Source organism: Oncorhynchus keta, chromosome 12 (assembly GCF_023373465.1).
Source record: "Oncorhynchus keta strain PuntledgeMale-10-30-2019 chromosome 12, Oket_V2, whole genome shotgun sequence".
Taxonomy (NCBI): Eukaryota; Metazoa; Chordata; class Actinopteri; order Salmoniformes; family Salmonidae; genus Oncorhynchus; species Oncorhynchus keta.
Window position 1 is genome coordinate 177,497 of NC_068432.1, and position 21,539 is coordinate 199,035.

Sequence of the window (21,539 nt, forward strand, 5' to 3'; positions counted from 1 at the left end):
CAAAACAGATAATAAAATGGGCAGTTATTTCAAAAGTCTAAGCAAATTTTCAATTGACTAAGTGTTTAATCTAGAAATACATTTTTCACATTGCTATACATGTTCAGATAAAGTAATTGCTATTCACAATGCAATGCTCTTTTTGATATAATTCTCATCTCTTTCTTTAAGGGACATTTACTATTACTTAATTTGACTGCTTTTAATTGATAGTCACTTAAATGTATGGTAGACCTATAGATTTAACATGTTAATTGGTTTGTTAACTACAGATTTTGAGAACTACATAATGAAAATGTATGTTTGTAAAGTAGAAACATAAAATGTATGATATATATGTATATATATATATATATATATATATATATATATATATATATATATATATATATATATATATATATATATATATATATATATATATATATATATATATATATATATATATACTATACACTATACACCAAACACTATACACACACTACCGGTCCAAAGTTTTAGAACACCTACTCATTCAAGGGGTTTTCTTTCTTTCTTTTTTACTATTTTCTACATTGTAGAATAGTAGTGAAGACATCGAAACTATGAAATAACACATATGAAATCATGTAGCACCCAAAAAAAGTATTAAACAAATCAAAGTATATTTGAGTATTTGAGTCTTCTAATAGCCATGTTTTGTCTTGATGACAGCTTTGCACACTCTTGACATTCTCTCAACCAGCTTCACCTGGAATGCTTTTCCAACAGTCTTAAAGGAGTTCCCACATATGCTGAGCATTTTCTGGCTGCTTTTCCTTCACTCTGCGGTCCGACACATCCCAAACCATCTCAATTGGTTTGAGGTCGGGGGATTGTGGATGCCAGTTCATCTGATGCAGCACTCCATCACTCTCCTTCTTGGTAAAACAGCCCTTACACAGCCTGGATGTGCATTTGGTCATTGTCCTGTTGAAAAACAAATGATAGTCCCACTAAGCGCAAACCAGATGGGATGGCATATCGCGGCCGAATGCGATGGTAGCCATGCAGGTTAAGTGTGCCTTGAATTCTAAATAAATCAGAGACAGTGTCACCAGGAAAGTACCCCCACACTATAACACCTCATCCTCCATGTTTTACAGTGGGAAATACACATGTGGAGATCATCTGCTCACCCACATCGCATCTCACAAAGAACCAAAAATCTCAGACCAAAGAATAGAAACACTTTTTTTGGTTACAATGTGTTATTTCATAGTTTTAATGTATTCAATGTTATTCTAGTCAAAATAGTCTAAATAAACAAAAACCCTTGAATCAGTAGGTGTTCTAAAACTTTTGACTGATAGTATATATATATATAGTGGGGAGAACAAGTATTTGACACACTGCCGATTTTGCAGGTTTTCCTACTTACAAAGCATGTAGAGGTCTGTAATTTTTTATCATAGGTATACTTCAACTGTGAGAGACGGAATCTAAAACAAAAATCCAGAAAATCACATTGTATGATTTGTAAGTCATTAATTTGCATTTTATTACATGACATAAGTATTTGATCACCTACCAACCAGTAAGAATTCTCTCACAGACCTGTTAGACCTGCTCTCACAGACCTGTTAGTTTTTCTTTAAGAAGCCCTCCTGTTCTCCACTCATTACCTGTATTAACTGCACCTGTTTGAACTCGTTACCTGTATAAAAGACACCTGTCCACACACTCAATCAAACAGACTCCAACCTCTCCACAATGGCCAAGACTAGAGAGGGTGTAAGGACATCAGGGATAAAATTGTAAACCTGCAGAAGGGTGGGATGGGCTACAGGATAATAGGCAAGCAGCTTGGTGAGAAGGCAACAACTGTTGGCCCAAATATTAGAAAATGGAAGAAGTTCAAGATGACAGTCAATCACCCTCGGTCTGGGGCTCCATGCAAGATCTCTCCTCGTGGGCATCAATGATCATGAGGAAGGTGAGGGATCAGCCCAGTCCTACATGGCAGGACCTGGTCAATGACCTGAAGAGAGCTGGGACCACAGTCTCAAAGAAAACCATTAGTAACACACTACGCCATCATGGATTAAAATCCTGCAGCGCACGCAAGGTCCCCCTGCTCAAGGCAACGCATGTCCAGGCCCGTCTGAAATTTGCCAATGACCATCTGGATGATCCAGAGGAGGAATGGGAGAAGGTCATGTTGTCTGATGAGACAAAAATAGAGCTTTTTGGTCTAAACTTCACTCGCCGTGTTTGGAGGAAGAAGAAGGATGAGTATAACCCCAAGAACACCATCCCAACTGTGAAGCATGGAGGTGGAAACATCATTCTTTGGGGATGCTTTTCTGCAAAGGGGACAGGACGACTGCACCGTATTGAGGGGAGGATGGATGGGGCCATGTATCGTGAGATCTTGGCCAACAACCTCCTTCCCTCAGTAAGAGCATTGAAGATGGGTCGTGGCTGGGTCTTCCAGCATGACAACGACCCGAAACACACAGCCAGGGCAACTAAGGAGTGGCTCCGTAAGAAGCATCTCAAGGTCCTGGAGTGGCCTAGCCAGTCTCCAGACCTGAACCCAATAGAACATCTTTGGAGGGAGCTGAAAGTCCGTATTTCCCAGTGACAGCCCCGAAACCTGAAGGATCTGGAGAAGGTCTGTATGGAGGAGTGGGCCAAAATCCCTGCTGCAGTGTGTGCAAACCTGGTCAAGAACTACAGGAAACGTATGATCTCTGTAATTGCAAACAAAGGTTTCTGTACCAAATATTAATTTCTGCTCTTCTGATGTATCAAATACTTACGTCATGCAATAAAATGCTAATGAATTACTTAAAAATCATACAATGTGATTTTCTGGAATTTTGTTTTAGATTCCGTCTCTCACAATTGAAGTGTACCCATGATAAAAATTACAGACGTCTACATGCTTTGTAAGTAGGAAAATCGGCAAAATCGGCAGTGTATCAAATACTTGTTCTCCCCACTGTATATATATATATATATATATATAGATATATATACAGTTGAAGTTGGAAGTTTTCATACACTTAGGTTGGAGTCATTTTCTTGTTAACAAACTATAGTCTTGGCAAGAACTGTTTAGACATTATTTCACTTATAATTCACTGTGTCACAATTCCAATGGGTCAGAAGTTTACATACACTAAGTTGACTGTGCCTTTAAACAGCTTGGAAAATTCCAGAAAATTATGTAATGGATTTAGAAGCTTCTGATAGGCTAATTGACATGATTTGAGTAAATTGGAGGTGTACCTGTGGATGTTTTTCAAGGCCTACCTTCAAACTCAGTGCCTCTTGGCTTGACATCATGGGAAAATCCAAATAAATCAGCCAAGACCTAAGAAAAAAAAGTTGTAGACCTCCACAAGTCTGGTTCATCCTTGGGAGCAATTTCCAAACGCCTGAAGGTACCACATTCATCTGTACAAACGATAGTACGCGAGTATAAACACCATGGGACCACGCAGTTGTCATACCGCTCATGAAGGAGATGCGTTCTGTCTCCTAGAGATGAACGTACTTTGGTGCGAAAAGTGCAAATCATTTCCAGAACAACAGCAAAGGACCTTGTGGAGATGCTGGAGTATCTATATCCACAGTAAAACGAGTCCTATATCGACATAACCTGAAAGGCCGCTCAGCAATGAAGAAGCCACTGCTCCTAAACCGCCATTAAAAAAGCCAGACTTTGCCCATGGGGACAAAGATCATACTTTTTGGAGAAATGTCCTCTGGTCTGATGAAACAAAAATAGAACTGTTTGGCCATACTGTCCATTGCTATGTTTAGAGGAAAAAGGGGGAGGCTTGCAAGCCGACAAACACCATCCCAACCGTGAAGCACGGGGGTGGCAGCATCATGTTGTGGGGGTGCTTTGCTGCAGTAGGGACTGGTGCACTTCACAAAATAGATGGCATCGTGAGGAAGGAAAGTTATGTGGATTTATTGAAGCAACATCTCAAGACATCAGTCAGGAAGTTAAAGCTTGGTTGCAAATGGGTCTTCCAAATGGACAATGATCCCAATGATCCCAAGCCTACAAAATAGCTTAAGGACAACAAAGTCAAGGTATTGGAGTGGCCACCACAAAGTCCTAACCTCACTCAATCCTATACAAAATTTGTGGTTAAAACTGAAAAAGCTTGCGTGAGCAAGGATGCCTACAAACCTGACTCAGTTGCATCAGCTGTGTCAGGAGGAATGGGCCAAAATTCACCCAACTTATTGTGGAAAGCTTGTAGAAGGCTAACCGAAACATTTGACCCAAGTGCAACAATTTAAAGGCAATGCTACCTAATACTAATTGAGCGTATGTAAACTTCTGACCCACTGGGAATGAGATGAAAGAAATACAAACTGAAGTAAACAATTCTCTCTACTATTATTCTGACATTTCACATTCTTAAAATAAAGTGGTGAACCTAACTGACCTAAAACAGGGATTTTTCACTGGGATTTTACATGCCAGGAATTGTGAAAAACTGAGTTTAAATCTATTTGGCTAAGGTGTATGTAAACTTCCGACTTGAACTGTATATATATACTCTCAAACTTTCATGATTTTACTCCACAGTACTCTTTAGGCAGTTAAACAACAACTACTTCAACAACTTATGTTGATTAAGGCAGCCCCCTACACCTGATTCAGAGGGTTTGGATTAAATGTGTAGGACATATTTCAGTTGAATGCATTCAGTTGAACAACTGACTAGGTATCCCCTTTTCCTAGTGCCATGCTCTTATGCACTGAGCCATGTACAGAACCAATACAATACACGATTACAATACATTTGGAAGATGTGTGAATGTCACCTCCATGAGTGTAACACCCTCCTTCAGGCCATGGACGAGGCATATGATTACATCAATTCAGACCAATGTCAGGCTTAGATTCGCCATGCCAAAAGCTTTTCCCCCAGGTGCATGAGCAATGAAGATATTTACTGCGAACTAGTGCCTGTTAAACAGATGTCTCCAATGGTCACACCTTTCATCACACATGGGATAATGGACATTACGGAAATGTAATGTTCAGTCAATTTTAATGGGTAGTGTAGGTGTATTGCCTAATGTGAAAAAGGTGTAATGTACTGTAATTTACAGTACTGTAGCATATTACATAAAAAATACCATTTTAAACTGTCACGCCCTGATCTGTTTCACCAGACCTTGTGCTTGTCTCCACCCCCCTCCAGGTGTCGCCCATCTTTCCCATTGTCCCCCTGGTACTTATTCATGTGTTCTCTGTTTGTTTGTGCCAGTTCGTTTTGCTTGTCAAGTCAACAAGCGTTTTGTCTCAGCTCCTGCTTTTTCCCAGTCTCTCTTTTTCTCGCCCTCCTGGTTTTGACCCTTGCCTGTACTGACTCTGAGCCCGCCTGCCATCCCGTACCGTTGCCCCACTACTCTGGATTATGGACCCCTGTCTGACCTGACCTGTCGTTTGCCTGCCCCTGTTGCTGTGCTAAACATTGTTACAACAACACAGTCTGCATTTGGGTCTTACCTGAAACGTGATAGAAACACGTGTCTAAGATGTTTTGCTAGTGGATGAACTGGTATTTAAAATAACTAAATTGAGAAGATATTATTATGTTGTGTTTTGATGATTAAATCAATGTACTGAGTTAACCTATATTGTGGATCAATGGCTGTGTGGTAAAAGATGTCGACAAATGAAATAAATGGACAATGAAAGGGTTTGAATTAAGACAGGCTGCATTACAAGTGCTACCCATTTTGAGTTTTGTACTAAGAGTTTTGAAAATTCACACCATAATTGTGAAAATAGAAAGTTGTATGTGCCAGAGCTGCACATGTTATTCTGAAAAGGTTTTGTGCAGTAGCAGAGGCCTTCAGTGTTCTGTCTAAAACTATCATTTAATAATACAAATAATTATTTAAAAGGACATTTGGAGGACATGGAACAACAAGCATTCGGACTTTTAGTAATAAATACTTACGGACACATTGACCATTGACCCTCTGGTGTGATGCGTAAATCTTAAATCCAGACTGCTACAGTAGTTAGGCCTTTGTCCATATTTCAGCATCCAGTATAAAATACCCACATGCACCTGGATGTAAAGGCTACCGTTGCATAAGTACAGACTATCAAACGGCATTGTCCAGGCTTATGACTGATGCTCCAACCCGCCATTACATTATTGTCTCAGGTGTTGCCCGGATTGCCCCATGCTCCACCTTTCCATTCCCACTCTGTCCATTGGCATGCACTGGCTCCCTGGCCAGGGGGGAGGCCAGGTTGACTCTGATAGTTCTGCTGGTGCTCTGGCGGACAGCCCCAGGAAGGGCCCTCATCTGGCTGGTGAAGGGGCTCCCAGGCAGAGACAGGCAGGGGGACAGGGAGCCATGGCCCCACCCAGACTCCAGGCGAGAGCCGGATCCTTTGCTCACACAGCGAGGGCTGGGGTTGACAGAGGACAGGGTCTGCTGACTCCCATTCAGGTAGGAGTTGTTGGTGGAGCCCAGGTGAGAGGAACGGTAGTTGTAGTAGGCCCTCCAGCCCTTCTGCTTTTTCTTCTGATGGCAGCGGCACTTGAGGATGCGGATGAAGGCCTGTTTGAACTCTCGGCTGTAGCAGGGGTAGATGATGGGATTCAGGCAGCTGTTGAAGTAGCCCAGCCAGAAGATCACCTTAAAGAACGTCTCCGGGGGACGCAGGTTGGCGTTGAATGACCCTGGGACATTACATGGAGAAAACGTGTCATAAATGGACAGAGATGTCCAAAAACAATGTCATTATATATTATATCTTATATCTGTTATATATTTTAACTTAACTTCACATTTTAAATATAAGATGTGGTATGCACTGTGGTGGTAGATATACTGTATCTGAGAAAACTATGTAAACGCTGAACCATCTCTTCAATGCATTATGTTTGGTTATCAATAGATGGCAGCATTCATCAAAAGAACCTCGCAGACAGTCAATGTACCAGCAGCTACTTTATCACGGGCATCCTCCTCTCGCTCGAGACCAAGGATCTGGAAAGACGGGAAAGGTGAAATATAGGCTTGGTGGGGTTTCAATCGCTCAACTTTCCCCTTCCCAGACTTTTCAGATCAACGATCAGTGACCGAGCTGATGAGAACTTTTAAAGAGTACAAGCGGGGCTTCACTCAACTGGTTTTGTTGAAGCATCAAACACTATTATCAATTGTACAACTGGCAAAAGTATTTATTTTTAATCATACATTCATTCAACTATAGAGGGCATAATCTATAGTGTATGAACTCCCGTGCCTCAGGTGTATAGTGACACGGGAGTATCATACACTATAGAGATATAGAGATTGGTGGTTCTCCAATTATTACAGTGTTTGCACAGTGATTCCAAGTATTACCATTTTGGTGCTGATTCTACTGTCTTGACTGTTTCCTGTTTTGGAATGTTTTAGAGAAAGATAGCATGACTCACTGACAGCACACGCCATTAGTGTACAGTACTATACTCTCCTTAAAGGCCCAATTCAGCTGGTTTTATATCAATATCAAATAATTTATGGGTCACAATTAAGTACCCTATTGTAAAATATTTTAATTAAAATGGGCAAAAATAGCTTTTTTAGCAAAAAACAATTTATCTTGCAAGAATTTCGCTAGGACTGTCTGGGAATAGTCTGAGGGGGGGAAACTGAAAACTCTTTGTTATTGGTCTATTAATCAATTACCGCATGGAAGACAAAAATTCCCACCCATGCAAACCTGCTGATTAGAAGGTCCTGTGTAGATTGTGTTTTCAACCAGCAATTATCAGGAAATAACACTGATCATATGTTTTCACACTTTTTCAGTGTTAGTTTCATCAGCTGTTGTACAATATGATACAAAACACAGGAAAAACTGCACTTTGAATGCACTGGGCCTTTAATCACTGAGGTCAACCCTACCAACCTTGCATGTGCTTCCACTGATTCTGAATAAGCTACTAAGCTTCCAATGCTATTGAAGAAAAGTTGTAAAAAAAGTTATAGGCAGGATTTACAAGCAGCCTAATTAAGTATAGAAATCATTACAGTAAGCTATAACACTACTGTGCCGACACTACTGTGCACTTTTTCAAGTTTCATCTTTGCTGTCTCCAGCTCATAAACAAAGGTCACAGACATCCGCCATCATTCCAAATTCTTCCCCATTTTACAGGCACACTAATCCCAGAGGCTTTCACTGCTGGGAGTCCACTCTTTAACAAACCCTCGCACTCATCCCCCGATGCACATCACATCCCCTTTTTTGGCCTTTTTGGACTCAGCATTGTGTAATCATCCACTTTGGTATGTCCTGCCACAGAAGCCTTGGCTGTCACGTTATTGGATGAAAACCTGAAGAGAAAGATGTTGCATTCTATCCTATTTCTCTCTTTCGGCTTTGGGACGGAGAGATTATTAACCAGAGTTATTACAGTGTTTCCTCAGAATAGAGCCATGGCTCATAGAACCATCTAATTCAAGGACACATTTGTCATTTCCCAGCCTGTCCCTAGGAGAGACTGTGTTTACACTTTAATCATGTGCTACTGGCTGGCTTTATTGTCCAGGGCAAAGTGCCTTCATAGCCAGAGCTTCCACAACGCTATTCCACTAACTGTAACGTCCTCATCCCCCAAACTCCGTAGTCACCAGAAGCCAGGAACCCACTTTACTCTGATAGTGCTTACATGCTAAGATTTAGGATGCTTCTTCGCGCCGTGCAACTGTGGAATCCAGGCTAACAAATCACAGTGCACTCTGTCCGACTTCTCTCTCAATTCCACTTGCACAGTCCATCTCCTAGGGCTTTATTTACACATACCAATTGACCATTTCATCTACTCGCCAAGTCTTTCACACATCCGGACAACATTGACTGCCCGTCTTATCTACAAAATGTCTGAGTCCGGCTTGACGGCTGCTGAATTCTGACAAACTAATAAGCCAAACACAGAAAGGTAGTCAATGTCGCTCTATAGAGAAGAGGTAGTAAACAACAAAGCAAAGACTGATGCAATACATTTGACTATGAATGGGGGGACAGTCAAATGTACAGTAGTCTTCCAGTATGCAGAGCCCTGTGAGGCTGCTGGCTTTCAACACATCTCCTGGCTATGTCCTGAGTGCTGCTAAAAAACATTATGCTAGAGGGAGGGGGAGGAGAACTCAGGATAATGCAGCAAACTCCTCAATCTATCATGGTTTCACAATCAATCGCCATACATAGAAATAATCTCAAATGGAATCTCTCAGTCCATGCCCTCTTCTACAAATGTGGAGGTCCTTAGAGGAACTGTATGCCCGGGCATTGATTGAGTAACATGGAATGAGAAAACAACAGTCATGTCGGCACATTAATTTCTCAGAGGTCCAGACAGACTGGGAATATTTTTACTTTTATCACTGATGCTGTCAAATTACTATTTGTACTACGCATTTTAGCTACATAACTGGTATTTCCATTTTAGGACAGAAACATTGACTACAGATTCAGCCAAAAGGAGCAGTTAATTTTTATAGGAAGGATTTATCCATATTCTGGTTTGGGCATGTTTGCTAACACATACCTGATTATGATAGTGTGGTCAAGGAATCAAATCAAATCCAATCAAATAGTATTTGTCACATGCGCCGAATACAACAGGTGTAGTAGACCTTACAGTGAAATGCTTACATACAAGCCCTTAACCAACAATGCAGTTTTAAGAAAAAAAAACATTAAAATAAATAAATAATAATAACAATAATTTAGAGCAGCAATAAACAATAAACAGCCATAGCGGCAGGTAGCCTAGGGCCAGTAACCGAAAGGTTGCTAGATTGAATCCCAGAGCTGACAAGGTAAACATTTGTTGTTCTGCCCATTAACAAGGCAGTTAACCCACTGTTCCTAGGTTGTCATTGTAAATAAGAAGTTGTTCTTAGCTGACTTGCCTAGTTAAGTAAAGGTTAAATATTTTTTTTACAGGGGTACCGGTACAGAGTCACTGGTTACTCGAGGTAATTGAGGTAATATGTAGGCAGAAATATATAAGTGACTTATACATAGATAATTAGAGAGAGCAGCAGCAGCGTAAAAGAGTGAATAGGTGATGCAGTGGGGCAATGTAAAGAGTCTAGGTCGCCATTTGATTAGATGTTCAGTAGTCTGATGGCTTGGGGTAAAAGCTGTTTAGAAACCTCTTGGTGTAATGTTCGTCATTTTCCTCTGATGAGGAGTAAGATAGATCGGACCAATTTGCAGCGTGGTCAGTGTCCATAATTTAATAAGAAAAACTGAACATGACAAAATACAAAACAACAACGTGAAACAAACAAAACAGTCCTGTGTGGCTCAAACACAAACACGGAAAATAATCACCCACAACTCAAGGGTGAAAACAGGCTGCCTAAGTATGGTTCTTAATCAGGGACAATGATTGACAGCTGCCTCTGATTGAGAACCATACCAGGCCAAACACAGAAATACCAAATCATAGAAAAAAGAACATAGACTGCCCACCCAACTCACGCCCTGACCAACCTAAAACAAAGACATAACAAAAGAACTAAGGTCAGAACGTGACACTTGGACCTAGACTTGGTGCTCCGGTACCGCTTTCCGTGTGGTAGCAGAGAGAACAGTCTATGACTAGGGTGGCTGGAGTCGTTGACAATTTTTAGGGCCTTCTTCTGACACTGCCTGGTATAGAGGTCCTGGATGGCAGTAAGCTTGGCCCCAGTGATGTACTGGGCCATACGCACTACCCTCTGTGGTGCCTTGCAGGCGGAGGCCAAGCAGTTGCCATACCAGGCAGTGATGCAACCATGCTCTCGATGGTGCAGCTGTAGAACCTTTTGAGGATTTGAAGACCCATGCCAAATCTTTTCTGTCTCCTGAGGAGGAATAGGATTTGTCGTGCCCTCTTATCGACTGTCTTGGTGTGCTTGGACCATGTTAGTTTGTTGGTTATTTGGACACCAAGGAACTTGAAGCTCTCAGCCTGCTCCACTATAGCTCTGTCGATGAGAATGGGGGTGGACTCGGTCTTCCTTTTCCTGTAGTCCACAATCATCTTCTTAGTCTTGATGTCATTGAGGGAGAGGTTGTTGTCCTGGCACCACACGGTCAGGTCTCTGACCTCCTCCCTATATGCTGTCTCGTCATTGTTGGTAATCAGGCCTACCACTGTTGTGTCATCGGCAAACTTAATGATGGTTTTGGAGTCGTGCCTTGCCGTGCAGTCATGAATGAACAGGGAGTACAGGAGGTGACTGAGCACGCACCCCTGAGGGGCCCCAGTGTTGAGGATCAGCATGGCGGATGTGTTGTTACCTACCCTTACCACCTGGGGGCGGCCCGTCAGGAAGTCCAGGATCAAGTTGCATCCAGGATCCAGTTGCAGAGGGAGGTGTGTAGTCCCAGGGTCCTTAGCTTAGTGATGAGCTTTGACGAAACTATGGTGTTGAATGCTGAGCTGTAGTCAATGAACAGCATTCTCACAAAGGTGTTCCTTTTGTCCAGGTGTGAAGGGGCAGGGTGGAGTGCAATAGAGATTGCATCATCTGTGGATCTGTTGGGGCAGTATGCAAATTGGAGTGGATCTAGGTTTTCTGGGATAATGGTGTTGATGTGAGCCATGACCAGCCTTTCAAAGCACTTCATGGCTACAGATGTGAGTGCTATGGGTTGGTAGACATTTTGGCAGGTTACATTTTGGCAGGTTACCTTGCCCACAGGGACTATTTTTATGTATTTATTTATTTCACCTTTATTTAACCAGGTAGGCAAGTTGAGAACAAGTTCTCATTTACAATTGCGACCTGGCCAAGATAAAGCAAAGCTATGGTGGTCTGCTTGAAACATGTTGGTATTACAGACTCAGACAGGGAGTGGTTGAAATTGTCAGAGAAGACACTTGCCAGGTGGTCAGCACATGCTCGGAGTACACATCCTGGTAATCCGTCTGGCCATGTGGCCTTGTGAATGTTGACCTGTTTAAAACTTCTTGTAACGAGGGGGCAGTATTTTCATTTTTGGAAAAACGACGTTCCCAGAGTAAACAGGCTATTTTGTCAGGACAAGATGCTAGAATATGCATATAATTGACAGCGTAGGATAGGAAACACTCTAAAGTTTCCAAAACTGTAAAAATATTGTCTGTGAGTATAACAGAACTGATATTGCAGGCGAAAGCCTGAGAAAAATCCAATCCGGAAGTGACTCATGTTTTGAAAGCTCTGCGTTCCGATGCGTCCCTATTGAGCAGCGAATGGGCGAACAACCAGATTCCTTTTTCTATGTATTCCCCAAGGTGTCTACAGTATTTTGAAGTAGTTTCACGCATTTATGTTGACGAATGAGCGTAAGTGACTATATTGCATAAGTGGTCACCTGATGACTCTCAGAGTGATTATTGCGTAAAATACAGAGGTAGCCATTTTTCCTCTCGGTGCTACTGAAAAGCCAACTGTCCCAGTTGATATATTATCGAATAGATATTTGAAAAACACCTCGAGGATTGATTATAAACAACGTTTGCCATGTTTCTGTCGATATTATGGAGCTAATTTGGAATATTTTTCGCCGTTTTCGTGACCACAATTTTCGGTCGATTTCTCAGCCAAACGTGAAGAACAAACGGAGCTATTTCGCCTCCATAAATAATATTTTTGGAAAAAAGGAACATTTGCTATCTAACTGTGAGTGAAAACATCCGAAGCTCATCAAAGGTAAACGATTTAATTTGATTGCTTTTCTGATTTTGCTTTTCTGAGTTGCCTACTGCTAGCTGGACATAATGCTATGCTAGGCTATCAATAAACTTACACAAATGCTTGTCTTGCTTTGGCTGTAAAGCATATTTTCAAAATCTGAGATGACAGTGTGATTAACAAAAGGCTAAGCTGTGTTTCAATATATTTCACTTGTGATTTCATGAATAGGAATATTTTCTAGTAATATTTATGTCCGTTGCGTTATGCTAATTAGTGTTAGATGATGACAACGATCCCGGACACGGGATGGGTAGTTACAACAGGTCTTGCTCACATCGGCTGTGGAGAGCGTGATCACACAGTCGTCCAGAACAGCTGATGCTCTCATGCATGTTTCAGTGTTATTATCCTCGAAGCGAGCACATAAGTAATTTAGCTAATCTGGTAGGCTTGTGTCACTGGGCAGCTCTCGGCTGTGCTTCACTTTGTAGTCTGTAATAGTTTGCAAGCCCTGCCACATCCGATGAGCGTCGGAGCCGGTGTAGTACGATTTGATTTACCTGTTTGATGGTTCATTGGAGGGCATAGCAGGATTTCTTATAAGCTTCAGGGTTAGAGTCCCGGGTTAAAGCTTCCTGCTTTAATTTTTGCTTGTCGCAGGAATCAGGAGGATATAATTATGGTCAGATATGTCAAATGGAGGGCGAGGGAGAGCTTTGTACGCGTCTTTGTGTGTGGAGTAAAGGTGGTCTAGAATTTTTTTCCCCTCTGGATGCACATTTAACATGCTGGTAGAAATTAGGTAAAATGGATTTAAGTCCCCGGCCACTAAGAGTACCGCCTCTGGATAAGCGTTTCCTGTTTGCTTTTGGCGGTATACAGTTCATTGAGTGCAATCTTAGTGCCAGCATCGGTCTGTGGTGGTATGCAGACAGCTACGAAAAATACAGATAAAAACTCTCTAGGTAGATAGTGTGGTCTACAGCTTATCATGAGATACTCTACCTCAGGCAAGCAAAACCTAGAGACTTCCTTAGATATCATGCTCCAGCTGTTATTTACAAATAGACATAGTCTGCCTCCCCTTGTCTTACCAGAGGCTGCTGTCTATCCTGCTGATACAATGTATAACCCGCCAGCTGTATGCTATTCATGTCGTTGTTAACTACGACTAGGTGAAACACAAGATATTACAGTTTTTAATGTCCCGTTGGTAGGATATAAGTGCTTTTAGTTCGTCCAAGTTATTATCCAGCAATTGTACGCTGGCCAAAAGTACTGATGGCAAGGGCACATTATCCAATCGTCGGCGGATCCTCACAAGGCACCCCGATATCCGTCCACATGATCTTTTCCGTCTCTTTCCCTCTGCGAATGACGGGATGAGGGCCTTGTTCGGGTGTCTGGAGTAAATCCCTCTCGTCCGACTCATTAAAGAGAAATTATTCGTCCAGTTCAAGGCGAGTAAATTGCTGTTCTGATTTCTAGAAGCTCTTTCCGGACATAAGGGACAGTAGCAGCAACATTATGTACAAAATAAGTTACCAACAGTGTGAAAAAATCTAACCAAATAGCATGGTTGGTAAACAGCCCATAAAACGCCAGCCATCTTCTCCGGCGCCATATAGTGCCAGAGAAAGACCCTTAGATCTACCTGGGAACTTAATACCCTTGGACAGCTCCGTACACACATTAATGGACAAAAGCATGGAATAAAATATCTTGTCAAAAGCCATTTTTAAAGAGGGCTTAAGATGCATGATAGTAAGTGGGACCTACTGTATGACTGCCTTGGCACTGTCCTGCCCCCTGCCCTCTAAAAGCATCAGGAACCTATCACCATCATATCACACTCAAGGTCCAGCTCACTGGAGAATTTGGGTTGATAAGTTAACTAATCTGAAACATTATGGGAAACATCTATTAAATATGGTGGGAATGCAATATCATGCATATGCATTTAACTGTAACCGTGGTAAAATAGTAAATATTGGTTACGTAACTTGGAAAGCAACAATCATTGGAGGGTCAGTATCTTTAGCAGGTAATATTTTGGTTCATCTAGTGAGTTCTGAGATGAAAAAAGCATAAGCCCTCAACAGCTATACTGTTTGAAAAAATGCTGTTTCCTGTTTGTCCCATAAAATCTATCCTTCTATTCTTCACCAGCTCCGCCTGAGGACAACCCATAAAATACAGGCACAATAGGTCACAGAGCACTATAGTTTGTGGTTACTACATCATGTTGGGTGACAAAAACAAAAACATGCCTTTGGAGGGTCAAGGCAGAGAGTTTGAAAATTTGAAAATTTATTCTGGCATTGAAAAGTGGAACTATTGTCACACACAGTCTGCAAAAGCTCTCACAAAGATACTTTAAAATCCTGGCAGTTGCAATAGCAACAAGTCTGTCAAATATGAACACCAATAATTCTTCACCCAGCTATTTTTATCCAATTTGTCTAAGGGAGTGCTTTTAAGGACTACCATTCATTTCCAATGAAAACACCATTTATATTCCAATTATTACTGTTTAAATCCAGGGCTTTATTGCATAACTGAGATAATAACCACTCCCAATATCTATACCTTAAGTAAATATTATCAAGTGATGTAACAGATTATATAGTTTTAATATAATTTAGATAATATCACTGATATACTGGTAGAGATAGCAAAGACAGGGCTATTCAGGGCTTATTGTTGCTTCCTGGACTCATAACAAATATATCAGACATCATATTCCAAAAACCATAGGAGGAAATTACAACCAATGTCAGGAAAGCTACAATCCTTCAAACCAATAACATTTGTATTATCTTTAACAGAAGTCCCTGAGTGTCTGGATGAGGGTCCAACGACACCGACGTCTGCAGCAGTCACTCTATGCACATTCTACACACTCACTCACTCACACTCACTTACACTGACACTCCAAAACTCACACTTAATTTGCTCATACATAACACGCACACACATTCATATTGACTCCACACACACACACACACACACACACACACACACACACACACACACACACACACACACACACACACACACACACACACACACACACACACACACACACACACACACACACACACACACACACACACACACACACACACACACACACACACACACACACACACACACGCACGCACTCACATACAACCATCATATACACTGCTGCTACTCAGTTTATCATCTATCCTGATGCCTATAGTCACCTTAGCCCTATACATATCTAACTCTACCACTCCAGTATCCCTGCACATTGTAAATATGGTATTGGCACTGACTCTGGAACTGACCCTATATATATATATATAGCTTACTTACTTTCTTATGTTCTTATTTCAATTTCTTGTGTGTGTTCTACTTATGATATTGATTACTGCAATGAGCAAGCAAGAAAGACATTTCACTGTACTTGTGCAATTGACAATAAAAACATGATTTGTGAACTTGACTAACTAGGCTACTACCCAAAGTACTGTCGGATTGTTCACCATCAAGTACTCTGTGTGATCTGTACTAGATGTCATCCCTCTACTCTACACAATGCTTCCACGTCCATGGTGTGGCCAGGCTAGGTCACCGCTCTGCTCAGTGCGTATATTATTGTCTCCATCTCTGTCATCCACACAGCCAGTCTACATCACACCCTGAGAAGGCCTCAGGAACCATTAGGGAGCCACAATTTGACATTGCAACTGGGTAATTTGAGCAAAGCCAAAATAACCTGATTATCACCACAAAGCTGTACATTTCTCTTATCTCACTGACTGATATCACCCTTCATTCAGGATGTATTTCTGTGATAGACACACTGGTTTAGTAAAAGCACAGAATAATTAGTATACCAGTAATCAATCATTGAAAATATAGTATATCCTGTATTTATATACTCTCCCTGTGGTATAGGCCTACTGAGTTTTTGCTTTGCAAAATTGAAATGAAAAATGTCCAGTTAACTGTGTGAAGTCCAGTTGGAGAGAATGAAGACTTTGGGCCTGCGATTTGGAAATGAGACTTTCAAAGAGCATGAGCATGCTACGGTATACATTTCCAAATGGACATGGTGTTTCAGGGTTGGCATAAATCAGTAAATATAGACAAATATAGAGGGCAGGGGATGGAAAGGACTCATGTATAAAAGTCTGTTTCATCTCTCTGAACTTTTCCATGTCAACAACAGATGTAGGAGGAATCCACTTTGATGTGTAATGTGTTGCTCACTTGATTTAAGAGGTGCTGGGAACATGGGAAACTCAAGATAGAGGCTTGCCGGCACTAAAACACACACAAGAAGAGGCCAACCACCCACATTAGCACCCACAATAAATGATTTATTAGTACACCAGATTCGTGCACCATTGCACCCTTATGCTACAACCAAGCTACCCCTAACGAGCTACCTCCATTTTCTGGTGCCACAGGCTGGGAAGTATGGTCTTTTTCTATCTTTACATTTTTGGCAAGTTAACCTTTCGATAATAAAAGGAAGCTGTATTTTACTGTCATACCCCACTTTCACGTTTTGGCATGGGTGTAGACCTACTGCGTCTGATTAACCCCTTTTCTGCCTAAACAAATTATTTTATTTTTGACATGACTACCATCAGACTTATGAAAACTCTATATTATTGGTATACTGTATTTGGAAAAAATAGTATCTGTGTGTGTGTCAGAGAGAGAGACTGTGTGTGTGTGTAAATAAATGCCTGTGTGCTTGTGTGAGAATGATAATCAGAGAATATCCTGTACAGATATATGCGGTCCTCTTATGTCACACACACAGCGCCATGCACAGACCTTTCAGGGGACAGGTGCTAAAACATTTTAAAAAGGCACCCTGCTTGATTTTTTGTTTTACTTTCATAAATCATAACTCGAAATTCATAACATACATAACAAAATGCCTGTAAAGATTTTATTTTTATTTTCTCATCATCACAAATTGTAAGTAACCTAGTTACTTGGTTGACATCGGTAAAAGGGAGTCGGCTATCAGCTGATCTTTGATGTTGATCTGCCAGCTAGTTTAATTTATTTGACTGATTGTGATTTCGCCTACCTCTGTCTTTTTGTCGCTCTCTGCTGCGCATATCAGTCAACCAGACCGAATTGTGTAGGCTAAATATGGTGTTATCAAGTATTAATCAAATATAACGCCGTTGTGGCAGTACCGCTGATATTTATACTAGGTAGCTAGCTGCACACACTCCGACAGTGACCGCATCTCTCAATGTTTGGATACCGGGCGTGCGCAATCCCCGTACAGGCCAGACTGGGACAAAGGCCCGGGACGGGTTTCCTGAATCCCGATAGTGATGGATTTTAGGTTTACGAGTATTTTAGCGATGCATCCTAAACATAAGATGTCACGCCCTTTTCCCAAAACACCACGCAGTGCACTTGTTCCAATCTGAAACTGAACGGCCTTTGCAGGAGCTGTCCCGTGCTGAAAATGACTCCAGTATATAGACAAAAAGCTCGCTGTAGCTTTTACATGTTTTATGGCTATTCGAAGTAATCTTTTGTATATATATTTTTTTACACAGTACAGTTTTCCAATTATGAGAAAACATGTTTTGTAGCCTGTTTGTTTTATATGTTTGCCATGTGTTATGCATTCTAAGTGTTCTAAGTGTTCTAAGTGTTCTCCTGCTATTTTGTATGCAATGTTGGTTTATGTAAATTCTGAATTTCTTCACTTTGTGTAAACTGTAAAAGTCGCTCATTCCCCCGTTTGCTATAGAAACTATCAATGTGACCTAAAAATAGGATATGACAATGGTTTTTGCAAATTTTGCTCAACAAATAATTGTAGCCTAAGGGCAGGCAGGAATTGAGCTTAACGTAGGTTTAGGGTACAGCTATTCTACAATGAAATAAATAACCAATTAAAATAATTAAACATGAAGTAGCAAGTTAAGCAACGTTGACATATACCTAATATGTTTACCTTTACGTTATTGGTTAGGCTACAGTGAAATGCGTAAGCTTTTAGATAATAGTAGCCCATAGGCTTAATAGATAAGAACATTGGTAGCGGCTCGGATGTAGGTCTATCGATTGCACATGGGCCTACATGAAAGTGATGTCAATATTTAGCTTATATTTAGCATTCAGTTGGCTTGTTTTAATATGAAAAAATGTGGCATTGATTCGCTTGTTTATAACATTGCGAACTTTTTAGGCTATTAATATTCAACTATGAAGTTTTCGGCCGTCACAGAGAGACAAATAAACATCTTCATTCTATGTTTAGCTGACATTGTCTGTGTGTAAAGTGACGCGGAAGGACAAACGATCAACATGCGCAACCAACAGACTGGGTGGGGGGTGGGGGGTGGCGAACTTGATGACTTGCGGGAAGTGGGATCCGAACAACAATGACAAAAAAAAATATACAAAAATATATATTTTGGGGGAAAATAATTACCACCACCCAAAAGGGCACTTTGGAGACCGGAAGGGCAAAGGGTCATGTGCTCTGCCAGGGAGAGCCTTGTATGTGTTCGTGCCTGGTGACCACACTCATTTTCAAGGTTTCTTTGTTATAAACAGAATGAATGTATTCAGTGTCCTGTCTATCAGTTATGTGGTTCAATTTAACCTAATGCAACTAGGGGGCAATGATGACAACAGTTTGCTCAACAAAACCCCAAACCTACCGATGGGCAGCACGAGGAAGAATGGCAGCCAGCAGAGAATAAACATGCCCACCACGACACCGAGCGTTTTAGCAGCTTTCTTCTCTCGGGAGAACTTGAGCAGTTTGACTGTTAGCGTGCTCCGTGTCTGGCCCTTGCCTGCGCCGCAGTATTCCTGTAGTTGTGCGTTTTTGCAGTGGATCCTGAGCGTGAGCTCATTCGAGTCCATGTGTTCTTTCATGACCCCCGCCTCTAAGTTCTTAGTGGTCCGTTTGGCAACTACATAAACCTGACAGTACATGCAAAGGATGACAGCCAGAGGTATGTAAAATGAACCCAATGACGAGAACAGTGCGTAAAAGGGCTCTTCGGTGATGGGGCAAATGGTGTCGTCATTTGAGGGTGGTTGTTTCCACCCGAGCAGAGGTCCAATGGAAATGACAGTAGCGAGAACCCAAACACCGAGCATGGCCAAAAGGGCTCTTTTCTCCGTTACTATACAGGGGTACTGCAGTGGGTAGCGCACTCCTATATAACGGTCTATGGATATTACGCACAGGCTCATAATGGAAGCAGTGCAACATAGCACGTCCACTGCCGCCCAGATGTCACAGAATATCCTCCCGAATACCCAGTAGTCAAGAATCTCCAATGTTGCAGACACGGGCAGCACCGTTGTACCCAGCAACAGGTCCGCAATGGCGAGGTTGATAATGAAATAGTTTGTTGGGATGCGCAGGTGTCTGTTGCATACAACGGAAAGTATTACGAGTATGTTGCCCACAATTGCGAACAGAATGAACGCGCCCAGAACTATACCAACGGACACGGCTCGGGTAAGGTCCAGCGGATTCGTGTCTGTGTTATTGTCTGTGCCATTTGCTGTGGTCAAGTTGGAATTATTTGCAGATAATGGTCCCTGTGTCTCCGAGTACAGCTCCGAGGAACGGTTACTCCAGAAGTTGACTTCATCAGCAGTATCAAAATTCATGTTGACGACCCTGTTCCTCCATACCAGGTATGTGTAAATCCATGGATCAACACAAACTTCGTTTATTTTGTTACATCACCTGTGTACTTCATTTTCAATGGTAATCAAACTAAAACAATTACGAAGAATGAGCGCAAAACTCAGAGAAAAAGCGCAATTGCCTTTTATGGTGTGATTCCATAATTCCATGATGTCCGGAAAAATTAAGTCTCATAACACATGATTATATAACTTTAACCAGCTACTACAGTCGTCGTGACTGTCGCCTCTCACTCAGTTCCCTCCCCACTGCAGCGCTCCCACCGTGGTGATACAAACTGCTGAAACACAGCTACACCACTGAGGGACCCATCCCGCATCCATGCGCACAAGATACAACCTTTCCTCCCCTTTCTGGATTGACCTAAACATTTTGACACCCATAAGCAATATACTGCATGGAAATACCAGCGCTAACAGTAACTTGTTGAATTGATATAGAAAGGACAACAAATCAAAGCACTAACCCGTACTGCTCATTACACATATAGTCATTATCTTAAGTAAACTGCAATCTACACAAACTCATGGGCAATTTATTGTGAAAAAATTATTTAGGCGACTCTTTCAATATCTTTAAGGGGACCATTACGCACAGTCTACTGATGAAAGTTAGACGTTTACAATGTGTGATGTATTATTAGCACAACGAGTAAACATTCTTAGGTAGTAAGCTTTTGGAAATTAATTGCGTAAGGGAAGGGTCAGACAGTCGTGTGGATCCCCTACCAGCCACTCTGGAGCCCAGCATTAAAGGATGGCAGTGTGGACAAATATTCCAGCAAATCATCCTCAATTGCATAAGGTAACTCAACCCACTACCAAATGCTATTGAAAACAAAGAGACATGTTGAAAATGTGTACTGTACCAGTCAAAAGATTGGACTCATCTACTCATTCAAGGGTTTTTCTTTATTTTGACTATTTTCTACATTGTAGAATAATAGTGAAGACATCAAACCTATGACATAACACATATGGAATCATGTAAAAAGTGTTGAACAAATTTAGATTCTTCGAAGTAGTCACACTTGCCTTGATGACAGCTTTGCACACTCTTCGCATTCTCTCAACCAGCTTCACCTGAAGTGCTTTTCCACCAGTCTTGAATGAGTTCCCACATATGCTGAGCACTTTTTGGCTGCTTTTCCTTC

The 21,539-nt window shown here is 41.5% G+C and overlaps 1 protein-coding gene across 1 annotated transcript; it reads right to left on the reverse strand.

The window, feature by feature from the left end:
• Positions 1 to 2,860: 2,860 nt before the first annotated feature.
• On the reverse strand, positions 2,861 to 20,623 carry LOC118370392 (alpha-1A adrenergic receptor-like). Its single transcript, XM_035755374.2, has 2 exons — positions 19,377 to 20,623; positions 2,861 to 6,701 (listed from the first exon to the last, which is right to left on the reverse strand). Exons 1-2 carry the CDS (start codon positions 20,344 to 20,346, stop codon positions 6,160 to 6,162), a joined length of 1,512 nt encoding a protein of 503 aa, XP_035611267.1. The 5' UTR covers positions 20,347 to 20,623; the 3' UTR covers positions 2,861 to 6,159.
• Between the last annotated feature and the right edge of the window lie 916 nt (positions 20,624 to 21,539).

What these genes read in the sequence shown, in the direction of transcription:
- LOC118370392 (XM_035755374.2), bottom strand. Translation starts at nt 20,346, where the DNA reads ATGAATTTTGATACTGCTGATGAAGTCAACTTCTGGAGTAACCGTTCC. An exon ending in CTTCCTCGTGCTGCCCATCG is followed by an intron (nt 6,702 to 19,376) that starts GTAGGTTTGGGG and finishes GTAATGTCCCAG; the next exon opens with GGTCATTCAACGCCAACCTG.